This window comes from Drosophila biarmipes, chromosome 4, assembly GCF_025231255.1.
Source record: "Drosophila biarmipes strain raj3 chromosome 4, RU_DBia_V1.1, whole genome shotgun sequence".
Lineage (NCBI taxonomy): Eukaryota > Metazoa > Arthropoda > Insecta > Diptera > Drosophilidae > Drosophila > Drosophila biarmipes.
This window is the reverse complement of record NC_066614.1, coordinates 1,779,050-1,798,931: the sequence shown is the minus strand read 5'-3', so window position 1 is coordinate 1,798,931 and position 19,882 is coordinate 1,779,050. Positions and strand designations below refer to the sequence as shown.

Sequence of the window (19,882 nt, the reverse complement as noted above, 5' to 3'; positions counted from 1 at the left end):
CTATTTTTAAAAAATCCTTGCCAATGCTTTTATGAGTTTTTATTAATTTTCGAGCATAAATACAATTCATGAACAAGAATCATTCTAGAGCTGAAATGGAAAACAAATTTATAATCATTATATTTTTAGATTTATATTAAACTCAAAAAAAAACGATTGTTTTTTAAATAATAGGTAGAACTCAAACACAGTTATTATTATTATTAAATAATTTTTGTACCCTTGCAGAGGGTATAATGATTTCAGTCAAAAGTTTGCAATACAGTGAAGGAGACGTTTCCGACCCCATAAAGTATATATATTCTTGATCATTTTTATAACACTTTTAAATCATTTCTGAATTTCCAATTAAATTTTATCAAAATCAGACGACTGTATCATATAACTGTCATAGGAACGATCGGAAAATTGTTGGGAAAATAATATGAAAAAAAATGATAGCCTTGGGGCTTTTGACCTATTATTTTGTAATATGGAATATAATTTTTTATATTTTTTAGAATTTCGAATTCAATTTAATAAAAATTACACTAACATATAGATAAAACAAAAAATGGTATACAAAAAAAAATTAAATAATTTTTTTTTAATATCACTGAAGCCAGAAACAATCCTTAAAAATTTCACATGTCGTTACTGAAGTTGCTTATTTCTTATAACTGCAAGGGTATACCAACTTTGGCTTGCCGAAGTTAACTTCCTTTAAATTAAATATGTTTGTTTAATTACTAATGTTCCAATTTAAACCAATTTATGGAAAGCAAATAGATATTAAGAAATTAAGTAAAATATATATTCCATAGTTCCCCATAGCATTTTGTTTATCTTTCAAAATTTGGGAAAGGAAGATTCTAGCGTTTATGACAATCGACAGGCAATAATACCAATACTTTACATTTATCATATTTATTATAGCTTCAAAACTCTGGGCTCCATATTTTGGGCGATGAACCCTACTGAAATACACTTGCTAAGCGCAAGAATCTCTAAAATCTAGCTTTTATAGTTATTGAGATCTCAGCCTTAACACACACGGTATTGGCCTGTCTGTGGACCTTAGAGTGGGCGTGGCACACTCGGAAAACAAACTTGCGCTGAGAATCTAAGAAATATCTACTCTTTAGGCCTTATAGTTTCCAAGCGAACTGTGTTAGCAAGGACAGACGAACTTGGCTAGTGATCCTGACAAAGAATATTCAGAGAGTTTCATCCTGCTAGATTAAAAACTAAGCTTTTGATGCTAATCATTTCATACATTTGTATAGAGTCGAAAAGTCTCCTTTTCTGCGTTACAAGCTCGAAGGTCTATCCTAATCAAATCGTTCGAAAGTTTATTAAAAAATTGTAAAATAGTAAAATCATAACTTTTTAGAGATCGTTAACTTAGTGTCCATACCGACATTGATCCTGATCAAAAACATACATACATATAATATATCGTGGAGTCAGGCCTGATTTCCTCACTGCGTAATTTCTGCCTGAAAATATAATACCCTATACATCACAAAACTTAATCGATAGGCATTTTTACAACTAAGATTTCCATGAAATCAGCTTCTTGTCTTTAGGGCCTTCTCAAAATATGTTTCACATAGATTAATACGTATGTATATATATAGTAAGGATTTGCAAATACTTGTTTTAACGTACCCTTTGGTGTTTTTATAAATTACTTTTTAAATTAGATTTATAATTTTACAATCTCGGGATCACTTTTGTTTTGATTTAATTAATCCTTTTTCCACAAAGTTCCAACGTTACACACGTATATATGTTTAATATTCACAATAACTAAACAGAGCAATAAGGGTGGCAAGCATGTACTATATGAAAGACAATTGGATATCCATATTAAATTCAGTAAATTAAACAACATCCTTTTTTATTTGAGAGTAAAACTTTGCAACTAAATTTTTATTTAAATTATTTGGTACCAACGAATTAAGAAAAAAAAAAACGGAAGAAAACAAATGCTCTGTACTCTCGAAAACTGTATGTCTGCAACGGTAAATTTACTACCCTTTATCATTTATTATCGATTTTCGATAGGTAAATGTTTATTATTATCATTCTTGGAACAAGTGAAAACAACCAAACACTTTCTATGGAAAAGCAAATGTGTAGCAAACATAATTAAGTACATCCTTTTCACACAAAAGAGGCCGCTGCGCTGAAAATCGCTTCAGCGGAAATTGGGATTATTTCAATGTTTTTATGCAGCTCCTTTTAAGAGACTTTGTGCATTTGGCTATTCCGAATTAGTAAAACTCCTAGAATCGGCCAAAATAGTTGATTAATCAGCCGGTTCTAACTTATGGAGTACCACAGGTACAGCCAAAATTTACCACGAACCATTTTTAGTTTTCAGTAATAATTGGAGTAAAAGTCTCACACAAACTCAACTTCATCTTAAATATTTTTGCCAAAACACACTCTAGTACATAAGGAATTAACAAAAAAAATAGTTTTCATCCTTTAACTATTGTTTATAACTTTGAAACTTGAATTTAAAATTACTCTGATTATATGAAACAAATTTCTATTTTGCTTTGAATCGATTGTCCACTGTACGCTCTAATTTTTATGGTATTTGTTATAACATGGACTCTGTTGGAAGCCTATACTTAGTTCATTTTTTGCAAATGTGAAGAAAACGCTATTATGCGCTGTGTGATATGGGTATTAGTGACCAATGCTGATCTGAGGTATAAGAAAGCCGGATGGTATATTTCAAAAGTTAAGAACACGGTCACATTTTGATCTCTTTGTTCGCTTTGAAAAATTGTGTATTCAAACATGATTATATTGCAGATTTAATTCGGTTTGATTACATTTAAAAACTGGGCAAGCTCAATGTATGTATCACAATAGCTTAATATCAATGTAAAATTCTTTTTTAAATTATTGTTCCGAGTTTGCTTAGCGGTGTGCCATTAATGTATGTATGCATGTACATTAATACATAAAAAAGTCAGTGTTGACAATGTTCCTCAAGTAAATGCATTGCTGTAGCTATTTTATAAATGGTTATATTTGAATTTTAAAATAACTCATGCTCTAAAAATTAAATTTTCATAGTTTTTGTTTTGGTTAAAGCGTTGCCAATGTGCAAAACAATGTACATATGTATATCTTTATACATAATGCTGCATATTTTCTAATTGTTCAACTAGTAATTATTCGATTTGTTTATTTTAGCATACAAAAATAAAACTTTAAAAATACAACAGAACACATATTTGAAATGGATAGCTCCGCTCTAACTTACAATGTACCATTTTCGGCGAATCAACGAGGGCAATAAAACCATCATAATAGTCTAAAGAAATGCATGATTTGACCAACTTAAAAGAAGCGTCTTTGCATTAGAAACTTTAGATATAGGTGAAGCAGCAAAACAAAAAAAAAAATATTATATAAACCAAACACATGAAAATTAAATTCTGGTAATGCTGAATAAAAACCACGGTATGGCAAAAATTAAATTTAACACATACATCTATAGAGATAAAATATAAAAATAACAAATTATTTAGCCTGAAACGAAATACCTAAATAATAAGATAAAATGTTTTGATTTCGTTTGTATTGAAAAATATAGAACTAGTAAAATATAATCGTTAATATACATAAACTTATGCCCTTCTATGTAAGATTTTAGGGCTAATAAATTTGACAGAAAACTAAAGCCACTACCAACTACTGCAACTTTATAAGAGAAAAACTCTGAGTATAGAATTAATTTTACGTAGCTTATGCCAAGACCTAAAATACATCTAATTACTGTGAGTCCAGCCAAAATAAGAGAACGAAAAAATGTATTATTTTATAAAATAGACTCAATACAACTTTTGAGTGAATTTTCATTTTAAGTTAATACATTTAAAACTTAAATAATAATAAACATAGTCGAAGCATTATGGTTGGTTCTCAGCAAAAAAATAATCATACCGAATTATCCAAAAGCAAAACAAGCACATATACGTGTGAAAGTAGTTCAAACACAACACCATTGGAAAACATACAAATCTCAAAAGCACTTCCACCTCCAATATCACTACCTCATCAAAAAAATTCGATGATTACCCAAAATTCTACCCAGACTGGTATCACTCAAACTAATTCTCATACTTCAAGTCATCCCGCATGTCGGGGAAGTGATTTACAATATTTCAGTAGTAGCTATGGATCATCGGCAATGCTTCATGATAGCAAAGACGAGTTGCAACCACAGCTAACAAAAAGGTTTCCCAATTTTACCGAAAATGACAAAAAACTACACACTTCTGATGGTTGTGAGCTTTCTGGGTCTTTTCAAGGTAACAGAACACTTGAAATCAAAATAATTAAAATAATCTTACTATATTTTTATTCTATGTTCTAGCAATATCTCTGCCGAATGTAACGACACTTTCAAATAAAACCGACGTTCCCGGCATACATTTAGGTGCTATTTCAAGTAATTGTAAATCAAAATCGGAAACTGAATGTGAATCGCTAGTTTTATTGAAAGAAACCCCAGTAATGGAAAACGTTAACTTCTCATTTCATGAGCAAATTATAATGTCTGGACAACAAAAAAGCGAGTTACAGGAAAAACCAAAAGTACTCGTCGTTTCCCCACAACAAGTAATGATTTTATACATGCATAAGCTGACTCCGTACGAACGTACGGAAATACTCAGTTACCCACAAATATATTTTATTGGTGCCAATGCAAAGAAGCGCCCTGGAGTTTACGGCCCAAATAATTCTGACTATGATAATGAGCAAGGTGCTTATATTCATGTACCGCATGATCACGTTGCATATCGTTATGAAATGCTTAAGATAATTGGAAAAGGCAGTTTTGGACAGGTTATTAAAGCGTATGATCACAAGACTCACGAGCATGTTGCCTTAAAAATAGTACGCAACGAAAAGCGTTTTCATCGTCAGGCACAAGAAGAAATTCGCATACTTCATCATTTACGTCGGCATGATAAATATAATACTATGAACATTATACACATGTTTGATTACTTTACATTTCGTAATCATACTTGCATTACGTTTGAGCTGCTTAGCATTAATCTTTACGAACTGATTAAGAAAAATGGATTCAAGGGCTTCAGTTTGCAGTTAGTACGAAAGTTTGCACACTCACTTCTTCAATGTTTGGATGCACTGTATAAAAATGACATTATTCATTGCGATATGAAACCAGAAAATGTGTTATTAAAACAACAGGGTCGTTCTGGTATAAAGGTAAGTCTAAATATTGTGCACACTTTTTTTCAACGGCGCTGTGCAAAGTCTGATTTTTTTTTGACTTCAGCACTTCGAATTGTCAGTGTCTCTTGACAGTCTATCTCGAAAGAAAACATTCGACTGCCGCGAGTAACATATGTCCGATATCGAGTGAGTCAAATAATTATAACCTTACAGTCGGAGGGAATCTTCAAAAATATGGACGCTAGATAGAATTCTTTTAACCGTTTATTGGCGTGGCACATCGAGATTACAAACTAGAACCTGTCTGACCAATGGCAGTGTTTTGCCAAATCGTGACGTCTTTGGCCTTGTTATAGTCCATACTTCCAACCACCTACGAATGCTTATCGATCGACATGTGCGCATTGACTGTAGCCGGAAATAAGTGCCATGAATACTTTTTGATCAATTCCTTGGCAGTGTCGAGGGCATACTTATTTAACTTTTTTTTTTCTTTTGTATACCCTTGCAGTTATAGAAATAACCAACTTTAGTAAATAATTTTTTCATATTATTATCACACTAATTGAAATTGATTCTATGACAGCTATATGACGGACGACTATCCGATTTTGATAAAATTTAATTTAAAATTCAAAACTAATTAAAAAATTTATTTCCAAGCTGAAAAGGGTATATTGCAAAAAGCACCAAAGTTATATTTTGTTATATTTTATTTTCCCATAAATTTTTCGATCGTTCCTATGACAGCTATAAAATAAAGTCCTCCGATTTTGATAAAATTTAAATTGAAATTCAGAAATAATTTAAAAATGTTATTTCCAAACTTAGAAGGTTTTATGTTAAAAACCACCGAAGATATAATTTTTTTATATTATTTTACCACCAATTTTCCGATCGTTACTATGGCAGCTATAGTCGTCCGATTTTGATAAAATTTAATTCGAAATTCAGAACTAATTAAAAAAAGGTTATTTCCAAGCTTAGAAGGTTATATGTTAAAAAACACCGAAGATATAATTTTTTTTTTAATTTTTTCCCCTATCCTTCCTATGGGAGCTATAAGATATAGTTGTCCGATCCAGCTGGTTCCGACTTATATACTACCTGCAATAGAAAGAAGACTTTTGGGAAAGTTTCAGTCCGATAGCTTTAAAACTGAGAGACTAGTTTGCGTAGAAACGGACAGACAGAGGGACATGGTGGGACGGACATAGATCGACTCGTCTAGAGACGCTGATCAAGAATATATATAGTTTATGGGGTCGGAAACGTCTCCTTCACTGCGTTGCAAACTTTTGACTGAGATTATTATACCCTCTGCAAGGGTATACAAATCTTATCCGCATTACTATAATTAGACCTATACATAGGTTATTATCCTCTGTCAATGGTTTGTCAACTAGTTTTCCTACACTTTTCCACAAATTTGCTTGAATTTCCCACTATCGTGGCAAAACGTAACTTTTTTCCAGACATGCAAAAAGTAGTCAATAAAGTGTATTTGTGCATGGAGTGGTGATAAACCAAATTCGAAATTGTCTCCTTACACGTTGTTACATTTATACCATTTCGGGAAGTCGTCCATGTAAAGAAGGCTTGAAAAAAGACAAATTGTATCGAAATGTTAGCAGCAGTTTGTTAACGACGGAAAAAGAAATTGAAGTGCGGTGTTTGGAAACATTTTTTCAGATTTCCTAAAAAAATAAAAGAGAGGTCAATGTTGGAAAAAACCAGTTTTTGCCGTTTGACTCGTAGAGTAAAAAGTATACTAGATTTGTGGTAAAGTATGCAACAGGTAGAAGGAAGCGTTTCCGACCCCATAAAGTATATAAATTCTTGATCAGGATCACTAGCCGAGTCGTTCTAGCCATGTCCGTCAGTCCGTCTGTCTGCCTGTCCGTATGAACGCTGGGACCTCGAAAACTATAAATGCTAAAATATTCAGACTTGGCATGCAGGTTCCTGGCCTTCTTTCGCAGCGAAAGTTTGTTTCAGTTGGGTCAAACCACCAAAACTGTGGGGGCTACAGTTTTCAAGCTAGAAACATTTTTTTTGTTAAGTGCCCACAAACAGCTTTAACGCCTAAATCTGTCTACCGCTCACATAACACATACTGAAATAGCCGATAGGTGGCGCTTTACAATATCGCTTTGCTGCTTCTTTATCTCCATTTCCTCTTTCTCCTTAAGCTGAGCAACGGGTATATATCGATCTTTTTTTTCTCCTGTTCATACTTGGATTATTATTATCACACTTGATAATATTTGAATATTTAAAAAAAAAATTGTTGTTAGTTTGGATATGCTCTAGGTTTTTAAGTAATTGTTAATTTTGTAATGGTTTCTACTCGATTTAAGAGATGTTTAGAATATCATTTCTGTCATTTGCATGTAGAGTTCGGACAAATGCATTATTTGAACCAGTTAAAGTGGCTATCATTTACACCCTGATATTTAATAGGTATTTCTTCGTGTTATGTAAAGTTGTCTAACAACTTCTGATTGTACTGGTATAAGTATATTATTAATTAATTAAATGTGTAATTGGAGTGTTAAATTCATAATTTAAACTCTGTTGTCGAGCTATTAAACAAAAATCAAGATGAATATTGAACTTTTTATGAAGTCTCTTGCCAATATGCCGTCACAGGGTATTGGGAAGTCATTGTTTATACATTTTTTATTTTTATATTTTAACGAAAGGTAAACCTATAAAATTCAACAAGGACCTGTCGATTCAGTACTACATTGTAAGTACTTTGCGGTTGCTTCATCCATAGTTGAGAAGTTTGAGCTTCTATGATAGTTTAATGGTCCATGCACGCAAATTTTAAACATTGTGTTGATTGCTTCTTGGTGCTGAATTTACAAGCGTGTTAGGCTGGTTATCCCTCAAAAGAGGCTTCGAGTACCTCTCGTAAAATTTCGATTTCTGAGATAAGTTTTTCGACTGCTTTACTCGTTTGGGTGTCTTTTCCCCCTTTATACATTCCCTTAATGGCTTACACTTCAAATGATCACTTTGTTAAATTGGCCAATTTTAAAATGGTGAAATTTGTAAAATGTATTTCCTATATTCTGGGGCTATTTGAATCAAAATCTTATGCCTCTACTGGGTCGGCAGGTGGTGACAGTAGTTTCTACTGTTAATGATGTGTTCAGAATAGTTGGTACCGAAACAGTCAAAATGTACCTTTTCTTTGTTATTGTCTAATAAAATGTTCTGAAGTTTTGCCTTTAGTATTTTGATGGAATGTCAAATTTGTAGTCTACGATTTGTATTATTTTTGGAACCACTTATTAATTTATTTAATTCCGTATGTAAAAAATTCCTTTTCATTATATTATGGATATAAACTAATTGTTTTAAAGACTACCATAACATTAGTTCTGTCTAATATTTCGTGATCGTCTATAACCGATTTTAATTAAATATTTTCAATCTATACAATCAACTACAATCCTACAGCGCCTACAGTTCTCATGCTTGAAAAGAATATTAACTAAGCTCTATTTGCCTCATCAATACCTATCGAGTGACCCAAAAACTTAGTTCACAATCGGCCGAAACGCTTAAATCTGTCCGCCGCCAACATTACCATTTATTGAAATAGCGGGTAGGAGGCGCTCCTTATATATCTCCATTTCTCTTTTGCTCTCTTAAGCAAGTTTAAAATTTCAGCTAAGTAATTGGCCGTTGGGGTCTTTAGCGCAAGAACTTATTCAATTCCATTTTTAAACCCGCATGTTCTTGACTAACTTTCTGGGCGCTGGTGTCACCCAAAATTAAAAAAAAATTTTTGAACATTATAATAATAACAAATACAATAAAAATTTGTCTAACTTCTATGTCACAAAGCTCAGATAAGTGACCGATTATAAAGCCTTTATTTTCTTCCATTCGCATGTTATAGATTTGGTTGAAAATGTGTTTATGTACACACGAATAGTTTAATACAATACAATAATATAAAAAAGTTTATTTAGTCAAATTTACAATAATTTTTCGTCACAAAATTAAATATCCCAACTTTTGTATGTAGAAGGTGCGATCGTCACGACCCCTTACCTCGTTAAAAGGTGTTTATGCTTTATTACTCCCGGGGTATATTAACTTCTTTTTTCGTCAAGTCAAAATTTATCGTTCATTGTGAAGATACATAGATCATTTATATACCCTTGCAGAGGTTATAATGATTTCAGTCAGTATAAGTAAAGTATATATATTCTTGATCATCGTCACTAGACGAGTCGATCAAGCCATGTCCGTCTCTCCGTCTGTCTGTCCGTTTGTACGCAATTTAGTCTCTCAATTTTAAAGCTATCGGGCTGAAACTCTTCCAAAAGTCTTTTCTATTGCAGGTATTACATAAATCAAAACCAGCCGGATCGGACAACTATATCTTATAGCTCCCATAGGAACTATCGGGGAAAAAAATTAAAAAAAATTATATCTTCGGTGTTTTTTAAGATATAACCTTCTAAGCTTGGAAATAGCATTTTCACGACCCCTTACCTCGTTAAAAGGTGTTTATGCTTTATTACTCCCGGGGTATATTAACTTCTTTTTTCGTCAAGTCAAAATTTATCGTTCATTGTGAAGATACATAGATCATTTTTATACCCTTGCAGAGGGTATAATGATTTCAGTCAGTATAGGTAAAGTATATATATTCTTGATCATCGTCACTAGACGAGTCGTTTCCGTTTGTACGCAATTTAGTCTCTTAATTTTACAGCTATCGGGCTGAAACTCTTCCAAAAGTCTTTTTTCTATTGCAGGTAGTACATAAATCAAAACCAGCCGGATCGGACAACTATATCTTATATCTCCCATAGGAACATTCGGGGAAAAATTATTATAATTTATATTATTATAATTATATCTTCGGTATTTTTTAAGATATAACCTTTTAAGTTTGGAAATAGCTTTTTTTATAGTTAGTTTCAGAGCTGCCATCACTCAGTTTAAGAAAAAGTGGGCAGATCAACAAAGGACAAGAAAAGAAGTTAACTTCGGCAAGCCGAAGTTTGTATACCCTTGCACGTATAAGAAATACTAAACGTTGTAACACCAAGAGAAATATTTAAGGACTGTTCCTGGCTTCAGTGATATTTTTTTTTTTATTTCTTCACTGACCGTTTGTTTGGCAGCTATATGTTAGAATCGTCTAATTTGTATTAAATTTAATTCGAAATTCTTTAAAATATAAAAAAGGATATTTCCAATATTACAAGATAATATGTCAAAAAACACCGAAGCTATAATTTGTTTCATACTATTTTCCCACCGATTTTCCGATTTTCCCTAGGACAGCTGTATGATATAGTCGTCCGATTAAAAAATGTTATTTCCAAGCGTAGGAGGTTATATGTTAAACAACACCAAAGATATAATATTTTCATATTAATTTCCCACCAATTTGCCGATTGTTCCTTTTGCAGCTATATGAGTTAGTCGTCCGACGGATTAGAGTGGGCGTGACACCCAACTGAAACAAACTTGCGCTGCGCAGAAAGCTCAGGAATCTACACGCCAAGCTAGCTTTTATAGTTTCCAAGATCTCAAGGGACAGACGGACATGGCTAGATCGACTCGGCTAGTGATCCTGATCAAGAATATATATACTTTATGGGGTCGGAAACGCTTTTTTCTGCCTGTTGCATACTTTCGGACGAATCTAGTATACCCTTTTATATACAATTTTTTTCAGACCTTTTTTTTGACATCTTTGTATTAGAGAAGTCCGAATTTTATTAAATTGAATTCGAAATTCTTATAAATATAAAAAATTATATGCCCAATATTATAAGATAATATGTCAAAAAGCTCCAAAGCTATAATTTGTTTCATATTATTTTTCCACCAATTTTCCCATCGTTCCTATGACAGCTATATGATATAGTCGTCCGATTTTGATAAAATTTAATTTGAATTTCATAAATAATTAAAAAATTGTATTTCCAAGCTTAGAGGGTTATATGTCAAACAGCACCAAAGCTATAATTTGTTTCATATTATTTTCCCACCAATTTTCCGATCGTTCCTATAACAGCTATATGATATAGTCCTCCGATTTTGATCAAATTTAATTCGAAATTCAAAACCAATAAAAAAATGATATTTCCAAGCGTAGGAGGTTATTTGTTAAATAGGACCAAAGACCTAATTTTTATAATGACTTCAGTCAGAAGTATGCAAAGCAGTGAAGGAGACGTTTCCGGACGTTTCGGAAAATGAGTCAGAAAATATTAATAAATTATATCATTGGTGTTTTTTGACATATAACCTTCTAAGTTTGTAAATAACATTTTTAATTATTTCTGAATTTTGAATTAAATTTTATCAAAATCGGACGACTATATCTTATAGCTGTCATAGAAACTATCGGAAAATTGGTGGGAAAATAATATGAAACAAATTATAGCTTTGGGGCTTTTTGACATATTATCTTATAATATTGGGAATATAATTTTTTTTATTTTTAAGAATTTCGAATTCAATTTTATAAAAATCGGACTAACATATAGATGTCAAAAAAACGGTCTGAAAAAAAGAATGAAATAATTTTTTTTAATATCACTTAAGTCAGCAACAATCTTTAAAAATGTCTTATGGTTTTACAAAAGTTGATTATTTTTTATAAATAGTTTTTTTGGTGATGTGTGTAACTTGCAGTACATTTTATTGGAACTTTAAGTATCGCAACAAATTTACTTTCAGAAGTCTTATTGCTTTATCAACGATTTCGTGAAGTTTTGCTTGCAATTTTTATTAGGCAAAAATGGTGTTGGGTACAAAAGTCTTGTTACTGTATTACAAGCACATTATAATATCTTTTCCGAACTTTTGAATGATACCCAAAAGAATTATTCAATGTGGCAATTAATATAATAGTTTCTTTAAAAATAATTATTAATACAGTACCGATTTCCCGACTGGGGATTTTTAATTGTTTTCCGGCAAAGGCAGTTTTAAACAGTGAAGAAGGCTACAGTCGAGTTTCTCAACTATCAGATACTGGATGGAGCTATACACTAGTCGGCATAAGTATTTTGACAAAACAAAAGTTAAGTATACTCGTAACTTGAATTTGCTTCGTTTAACATTTGGCATCAACGGAAAGGTCATTTAAATGCCGTTTAAATGATGAAGTTCAAGTTACGAGTATACTTAACTTTTGTTTTGTCAAAATACTTACGCCGACTAGTGTATAAGGATGAAAGCGATATTGTGAAGCACCCGCTATTTCAATACATAGTGATGTGGGCGGCAACAAGATTTAAGCAACATGACCGTTTGTGGGCGTGCCACTTTTTTTAGGGGAACAGTTTAAACAGTTTTTTTTTTGCTTAAGTGGCTAGGTCGACTTGTCTTGTGGTCCTGATGAAAAATATAAATTCTGTATGTAGTCGGAAGTCGGACGATTCTAACATACAGCTGCTAAAGAAACGATCAGAAAAATAATGAAAGTCGTGCGATTTTGATAAAATTAAATTTGAAATTCAGATCAAAAAAATTGAATTTCTATGAGTGGGAGGTTATATGTTAAAAAACCCGTAAGATATAATGTTCATAATTTTTATTCCAATTATTACTATGGAAGCTATAAGATCTAAGATAAAACAAGAAAGGAATTTAACTTCGGCAAGCCGAAGTTTGTATACCCTGCAGTTATAAGAAATAATCAACTTTAGTAACACCATGTGACATTTTTAAGGATTGTTGCTGACTTCAGTGATGTTAAAAAAAAATGATTTCATTCTATTTTTAGACCATTTTTTTTACTTCTATATGTTAGAGTAGTCCAACTTTTATTAAAATGAATTCGAAATTTTTAAAAATTTAAAAAATTTTATTTCCAAGCTTAGAAGGGTTTATGTGAAAAAACACGAAAGATATAATTTTTTTCATATTTTCTGACTAATTTTGCGATATGATATAGACGTCATCAAATTTAATTCGAAATTCAAAACCAATTAAAAAATATTATTTCCAAGCGCAGGGGGTTATATGTTAAAAAACACCAAAGATATAATTTTTTCATATTTGCCGACTAATTTTGAGATCGTTTCTATGGCAGCTATATAAATAGTCGTCCGATTTTGATAAAATTTAATTCGAAATTTAAAACCAATTAAAAAATGTTATTTCCAAGCGTAGGAGGTTATATGCTGAAAAGCACAGAAGATATAATTTTTTATAATATTTTACCACTAACTTTTTTTGATTGTTCCTATGGCTATGATATAGTCGTCCAATTTTTATAAAATTTAATTCTTAATTAAAAGTGTTATTTCCAAGCTTAGAATGACATATGTTAAAAACCACCAAAGATATAATATTTTCAAAATGTTGTCCCCGATACTTCCTATGGAAGCTGTAAGATATAGTTGTCTGATGCTGTTGGTTCCGACTTATATACTACCTGCAATAGAAAGAAGACTTTTGGGAATGTTTCAGCCCGATAGCTTAAAAACTGAGAGACTAGTTTGCGTAGAAACGGACGGACAGACAGACGGACATGTCTATATCGACTCGTCTAGGGACGTTGATCAAGAATATATATACTTTATGGAGTCGGAAACGTCTCCTTCACTGCGTTGCAAACTTCTGACTGAAATCATTATACCCTCTGCAAGGGCATAAAAACAAAGATTCAGTTTTTAATCATATTTTATAGAAATATTTATACATATTACTTCAAGTATTAAAACATGGTTTCATAAATTTATTTTTGTAATCTTTAAAGGTTATTGACTTTGGTTCATCCTGTTTTGAGAATCAGCGTATATACACATATATACAATCCCGCTTTTATCGCGCTCCAGAGGTAATTTTAGGCGCGAAATATGGCAGAGCTATCGACATGTGGTCTTTGGGTTGTATTCTAGCAGAGCTGCTATCAGGACATGCATTGTTTCCTGGGGAAAATGAAAGCGACCAATTGGCTTGCATTATTGAAGTCTTGGGAATGCCAAACAAAAATATATTAGCCAGCTCAAAGAGGTCAAAATCGTTCTTCAGTCCTAAAGGGTATCCCCGTTATTGCACTGTTCGAACCATGTCTGACGGAATGGTGGTCCTAATTGGTGGACAGTCACGTCGAGGTAAACCACGTGGCCCGCCATGCTCAAAGAGTTTATCCAAAGCGCTGGATGGATGCAAGGATCCCTTATTTCTTAATTTCATACGTGGCTGCTTAGAATGGGATGCAGACAAACGATTAACACCATCCGAGGCTTTAAAGCATCCATGGCTTCGCCGTCGCTTACCGAGACCGCCCAGTAGCGCAAGTGGCTGTGGCGGGGCGAGTGGTGTAAGTTTCAGTGGTAACCAATCCCCAATAACAGGTAAAAGAGATATATGTTGCAGTGTTAAGATTTGTTTTATATATATAATGGTTCTCAGGACAAAATAAGAATTTGACGACCGAATTAACTTCAGCATCAACGTCTGCTACATCTATATCTTTAACTATCAAAAGGGATAACAGCCATTCCAGTCTTCGTGTAAAATATGGTGGTGTGTCAGAAACAGACTTTAAACTTGACAAATGCGTTCCGGAGAGATCTTTAGGCTCAACAAGACCACCTTTAATAAACACTGATATTTTAATAGACACCTTTAAAAAAACTACAGTTGCGTCACCCCGTTTACCATCAACGCATTCTGCTGGCTCCGGCGGAATAAATAGTCAAAGCACTGAGGACGTCGAGGCATCTAATTATTATCCATCTTCACTTTCATATTTACCAAATATGAATAAAAATGAAAATAAGCGTAAGTGTGAAAGTACTTTATATTTTGAATCCTTGCTAACTTTGATATATTTTTTTAGCTTTATTAAAGTTCTCCGGCTCTTTAAACAGCTCTGCAAGCTCCTTAACACAATTGGAACAAGTCACAAACTTAGATGTATTGGGAGAATACTCTTCTTCTACCACACCAAATTTACCTGCGGCAGATACCGGCTATGCTTTTGATTCGGGTTCGATGGCCATAGATATTGCACAAGAATCCTTGGTTACTCTAGCTAGCTCGTATGCAATGGAGAAGTCGATCGACATTATTGGGAAAACGAATTTGTCTCTTCATTCTAATAAGATAAAAGTGCAGTCGAATGATTTGTAGCTAATTTTTGACAATATGCAATACGCCATTTAAGAGATTACAAGCAGTACTTCATGTTGTTATCTTATTTATTGACAACTCACTGCCATACAAGTGATAACTAAATATGTCTTGGTCCTGATTTGCATTGCTCTAGTATTGGCATGAAATCATGAATAGACAACAGAGATCTCACAAAGTAAAATTAAAATTGATGCATTTTAATTAAAAAAATATACCCGTTATTTGAGTAAAGCTTAATGGAAATGTTAGAAAATTTTGTTTAATGTTGCAAACTAACTTTATTTTATATAAATGTAAACCCCAATACAAGATTGTATTCACATATTGTATTTTTATATCACTGTGCGGTACCCGTAGTAGCGAAGGCGACTACTATAATTTATGAACTATTTAAATTTTTTCAACCAAACTTTTTTATTACTGAACGCGTCGAACGACACCCAATTTGTTAAAATTAAATGCCCTGTTCAAAAGTTATTCAAAACAAGATTTTGCTTGACTTTCTAAAATTAAAGTATTTGTTTATAGGTCTTGGATTTGATTTTAGGGTCTTGGAGATGGAAAATTTTATAAGACCTTTGTACCAGTAACATATAAAAGTTCTGAAAGAAACTGTGTTTAGTAAAACTTATTGTGCTTTTGCGTGCTCTCGTTTTAGGAGAATAAAATGATTGTCCGTTTCTTACATTTTAGAAATTAGGCCTTTGACGAGACGAAAATTGTTTTTGCTTGGAAATACATTTAATTAAAATTTCAGGTAGGGTCAAAAAGCATTTAATTATAAACAAAATACACAACTAATTGCTACTGTGAAGGTGGCAAATTAATATTATTTATTCATATACATGGAAAATTCGTTAAGCCAGACAAAAAAGCACAAAATCCATGGTTAAATAAATCCAACAAAAACATCACACCATCAACAAGCAAAAGTTCTGATATGGATTTTGGATTTCACGCATCTTTTCCTTAAACAAAGCCAAGGGTCAAATTCTCATTTTTGGGCCGCGGCTTACGGCTCATTGAAATTCACTCGCTAAGTCCGGTATTCCCCTTTCTTATTTTTTTTGGTACGCGTGTTCACCTATGGCTATGGCCAGCTGGCTAAAGTATACCCACCATTCCATTCCGAAAAGAAGGTTTCACTTGAGAATCACCTTGTGAATACAAAATGATATGCCAGCTTGCACGAGTTAAGAACAAGTGACGCTCCATGTACAAAATTGTATGGGATATACGCTTTTTCACAAGTGTAAATTCAAATTAAACTTTTTCTAAGTCACTTTGGATTTCACTTGTTTTTTTCTATTGAATTAAAGTTATTGTTCGTAATTTTAGTTTATTGTTTTGTTAATTAGTTCTTTACGTTAGTCATCGCTTTACTTTAAAATTCCGGGTGCTCTGAATCGCTGTCCAACGCTCCTGAAATAAGGGCATGTTTTTTTAAAAAAAAAAGTGTTTTACTTGTGTAAACCCTTTGATTGATTTTTATTTGCGAAAAACATTTAATTATGCCACCTTCGGTTAACGGAACCAGAATTTTCTACGTTATGTTGTTGTATGAAAAATCTCAAAAAGGGACGTATTTTAAACATGCATTACGTTGGTAGCACTGAATATTTTCAGAAAATATTACTTTTATTAATTAATTAAAATTAGTCGCAGCGCAAAATTTAAATAGCCTGCTGCTTCTCAGTCAAACAGAATGCACCAGGACTTATCCTTATTTTGGTTTCTTGCTGAATATGAACTGAGAGTCGAAAAAATAAAGGACATGCCACAACGCGCCTACTGCAGAACTGAAGGGCTCTTACTATACGAAATGTATGGGTATAAATGGGGTATGTCAACTTAGACTGCGCTGGGATATAGTCTACATAAAACCTAGAAATTTTTAATAAGGCGTGTGGATTCCAGAGAGAAATTGCGGATATGTATGTTATTGTAATGTCCACAAACCGCTTAACACTTGGAGGGCCACATTATAAAAAAAAATTAAAGTTATTAAATATTATTATTATATTCCGCTGGATTACCTAGTGAAACGACGAAAATTGTTGAAATCGGTTTATTACTTAAGAAGCTAGAATCTAGCAAGATCATCGTATATAAAAAATGTGTAAGATAAATGATAAAAATGTGAACATCGATGTTTTTTCCCATATTTATTTTCAAGTTTGCTAGTTGATTAACGGGTATATGATAATAGCGCGTTCTCTTTTTAATAAGAGGCAAGCTTTAGATAGAATACATTATTTTACAACAGTTCTTTGAACCTTGACTCCTTTGTCAACGTTTTAATGAGTTGACATATTAAACAAGTCTAAAATACCAATTGCTTCTTAAAAATATGCTTAGTGGGACTAGAGTATCATATCGACTAGACTCTTGTTTCTCTTCCATCGTTCCAAACAAGCCAATTTTAATACTAAATATCCTAGTTCTAGTATGTTATTTAAAAGGTTCTTTAATGATATTTGTGGTTTAATATGCAGCCTCACTTATCGATGACTAGTTTACACGTCAATTTACTTAAAGCAAAAAAAGCATCAAAAAATATATCATATATAAAAAATGGGACTAACAATATCAAGCCTTTTAACACGTCTATTTGGAAAAAAACAAATGCGAATTCTTATGGGTAGGTTATTGAAATAAAATATATAATAGGTGATGCCTGATTATAGTCGATGCTTTCATCAAAAAAAGAAAAAACAGTCACGTAAATGTTGGTTTACAGTATTTATTATTTGATATTCGCAAAACGTGCCCAAATTTTTACATGTCTTTATACACAGTTGGCTTGGATGCGGCTGGAAAAACTACTATATTGTACAAACTTAAGTTGGGAGAAATTGTAACCACCATCCCCACAATCGGCTTCAACGTTGAAACTGTGGAGTATAAAAATATATGTTTTACCGTTTGGGATGTCGGTGGCCAAGACAAAATTCGTCCGTTGTGGCGTCACTATTTCCAAAATACGCAGGGGCTGATTTTTGTGGTGGATTCCAACGATCGAGATCGTATTAATGAAGCTGAAAAAGAACTACAAAACATGGTAATCATTTTCTTTCATGTGTACTTATGTAGCTTTTAATAATATATTTTTCGGCATAGCTTCAAGAAGACGAGCTTAGAGATGCCGTACTGTTGGTTTTTGCTAACAAACAGGACCTCCCAAATGCAATGACAGCAGCAGAGTTAACAGACAAGTTGCGCCTTAACCAGTTACGGAATCGCCACGTATAAATGAATTTAAATTTAAATTATCCCTGTATTTACCCAAACTTTTTTTTAGTGGTTTATTCAAGCTACTTGTGCTACACAGGGACATGGACTATATGAAGGACTTGATTGGCTTTCGGCTGAATTGGCTAAAAAATAATTCAAAAATATTCTTTAACATTTAAGATAAGAATTCGTATTGTCCTGTGCTGAAAACTAGACCATAAATAAACTTGTACATGTATATAAATTCGTTTTAATTTTTATACCCTTGCAGAGGTTATAAAGATTTCAGTCAGAAGTTTGCAACGCAGTGAAGAAGACGTTTGCGACCCCGTATATATTTTCTTAATCGGCATCACTAGACGAGTCTATGTAGCCATGTCCGTCTGTTTCTAAGCAAACTAGTCTCAGTTTAAAAGCCATCGGGCTGCAACTTTCCCAAAAGTCTTCTTTCTATTGCAGGTAGTATATAAGTCGAACCCAGCCAGATCGGACAACTATATCTTATAGCTCCAATAGGAACTATCGGGGAAAAATTGAAAAAAATATATTATTGGTGTTTTTTAACATATAACCTTCTACGCTTGGAACATTTTTTAATTGGTTTTGAATTTCGAATTAAATTTTATCAAAATGAAACGATCGAAAAATTGGTAGAAAAATACTATGATAAATTTATTTTGTAATCATCAAATTCAAATCAAAAAAAAAAGGTTTAACTTGTGAATAACAAGTGACATGTCAGCTTGCACGAATGAAGAACAAGTGACCCTCTATATAGAGAATTTTATGGGATGTCCGCTTTTTCACACGGGAAAATTCAAATGACAATTTTTCAAATTTTTCCTTATACCCACTTGCCTGTGAACTACAAGTGACTCGTTCCAAGTGAAATCACTTTCGAAATTAGGAATTTTTCCAATGAGTTTTCACTTATGAAATTCCTTGAATGTGACACTTCCCAAGTGAAATAACTTCGGGAATTCTGAATACTTCTATAGAGTTTTCAAAATATTTAATTTAAAATACATTCCTTTTTATTTACTTTTTCTTAATTTTAATTATATTGTGAATTTTTAGAACTTTTTAGGTTATGTTGAAAAACCAACAAAACATTCTAAAAAGGAGCGTACTTTAAACTTAGGTCAAAGCACAACATCTTGCACTTAATGTAGCATTTACGTGACTTTATTGTTTTTATAAAACGTCACTTTTATAAGTAAATAATAATAATGGTTTACTAATAATAATCGACAGCGGGACAGAGTTTTATGCACAAAAAAAACTGTTTGCTGTC

General features: G+C 32.6%; 3 protein-coding genes across 9 annotated transcripts in view; 2 read left to right on the top strand and 1 right to left on the bottom strand.

The window, feature by feature from the left end:
* The window catches only part of LOC108036684 (calcium-dependent secretion activator), a 68,036-nt gene extending 66,056 nt beyond the window's left edge, over window positions 1-1,980 (bottom strand). For 2 of the 6 annotated variants that reach the window (XM_050886949.1, XM_050886950.1), the window contains exon 1: window positions 1,651-1,836. The gene's annotated coding sequence lies outside the window, so the exon portion shown is untranslated. Of the gene's footprint in view, window positions 1-1,650; window positions 1,840-1,934 lie in introns of those variants that run through there. The other 4 variants (XM_017112966.3, XM_050886951.1, XM_050886948.1 and 1 more) reach the window with 4 other exon arrangements.
* Window positions 1,981-2,709: 729 nt separating this feature from the next.
* Window positions 2,710-16,022, top strand: LOC108036686 (putative dual specificity tyrosine-phosphorylation-regulated kinase 3 homolog). Of its 2 annotated transcripts, XM_017112977.3 has the most exons (6): window positions 2,710-2,855; window positions 3,199-4,319; window positions 4,385-5,247; window positions 13,970-14,570; window positions 14,629-15,000; window positions 15,059-16,022. In XM_017112977.3, the coding sequence occupies exons 2-6, from the start codon at window positions 3,920-3,922 to the stop codon at window positions 15,349-15,351; spliced, it is 2,529 nt and encodes an 842-aa protein (XP_016968466.1). In that variant the 5' UTR covers window positions 2,710-2,855; window positions 3,199-3,919; the 3' UTR covers window positions 15,352-16,022. The 2 variants fall into 2 exon arrangements, with proteins under 2 accessions (XP_016968466.1, XP_043947190.1); XM_044091255.2 differs by lacking the exons at window positions 14,629-15,000; window positions 15,059-16,022 and adding an exon at window positions 5,318-5,400 and having other exon boundaries at window positions 13,970-14,109.
* A 1,807-nt stretch (window positions 16,023-17,829) lies between these two features.
* Window positions 17,830-18,832, top strand: LOC108036683 (ADP-ribosylation factor 2). The gene is made up of 4 exons (XM_017112964.3): window positions 17,830-17,995; window positions 18,153-18,415; window positions 18,475-18,600; window positions 18,656-18,832. Exons 1-4 carry the CDS (start codon window positions 17,929-17,931, stop codon window positions 18,740-18,742), a joined length of 543 nt encoding a protein of 180 aa, XP_016968453.1. The 5' UTR covers window positions 17,830-17,928; the 3' UTR covers window positions 18,743-18,832.
* Window positions 18,833-19,882: the final 1,050 nt, after the last annotated feature.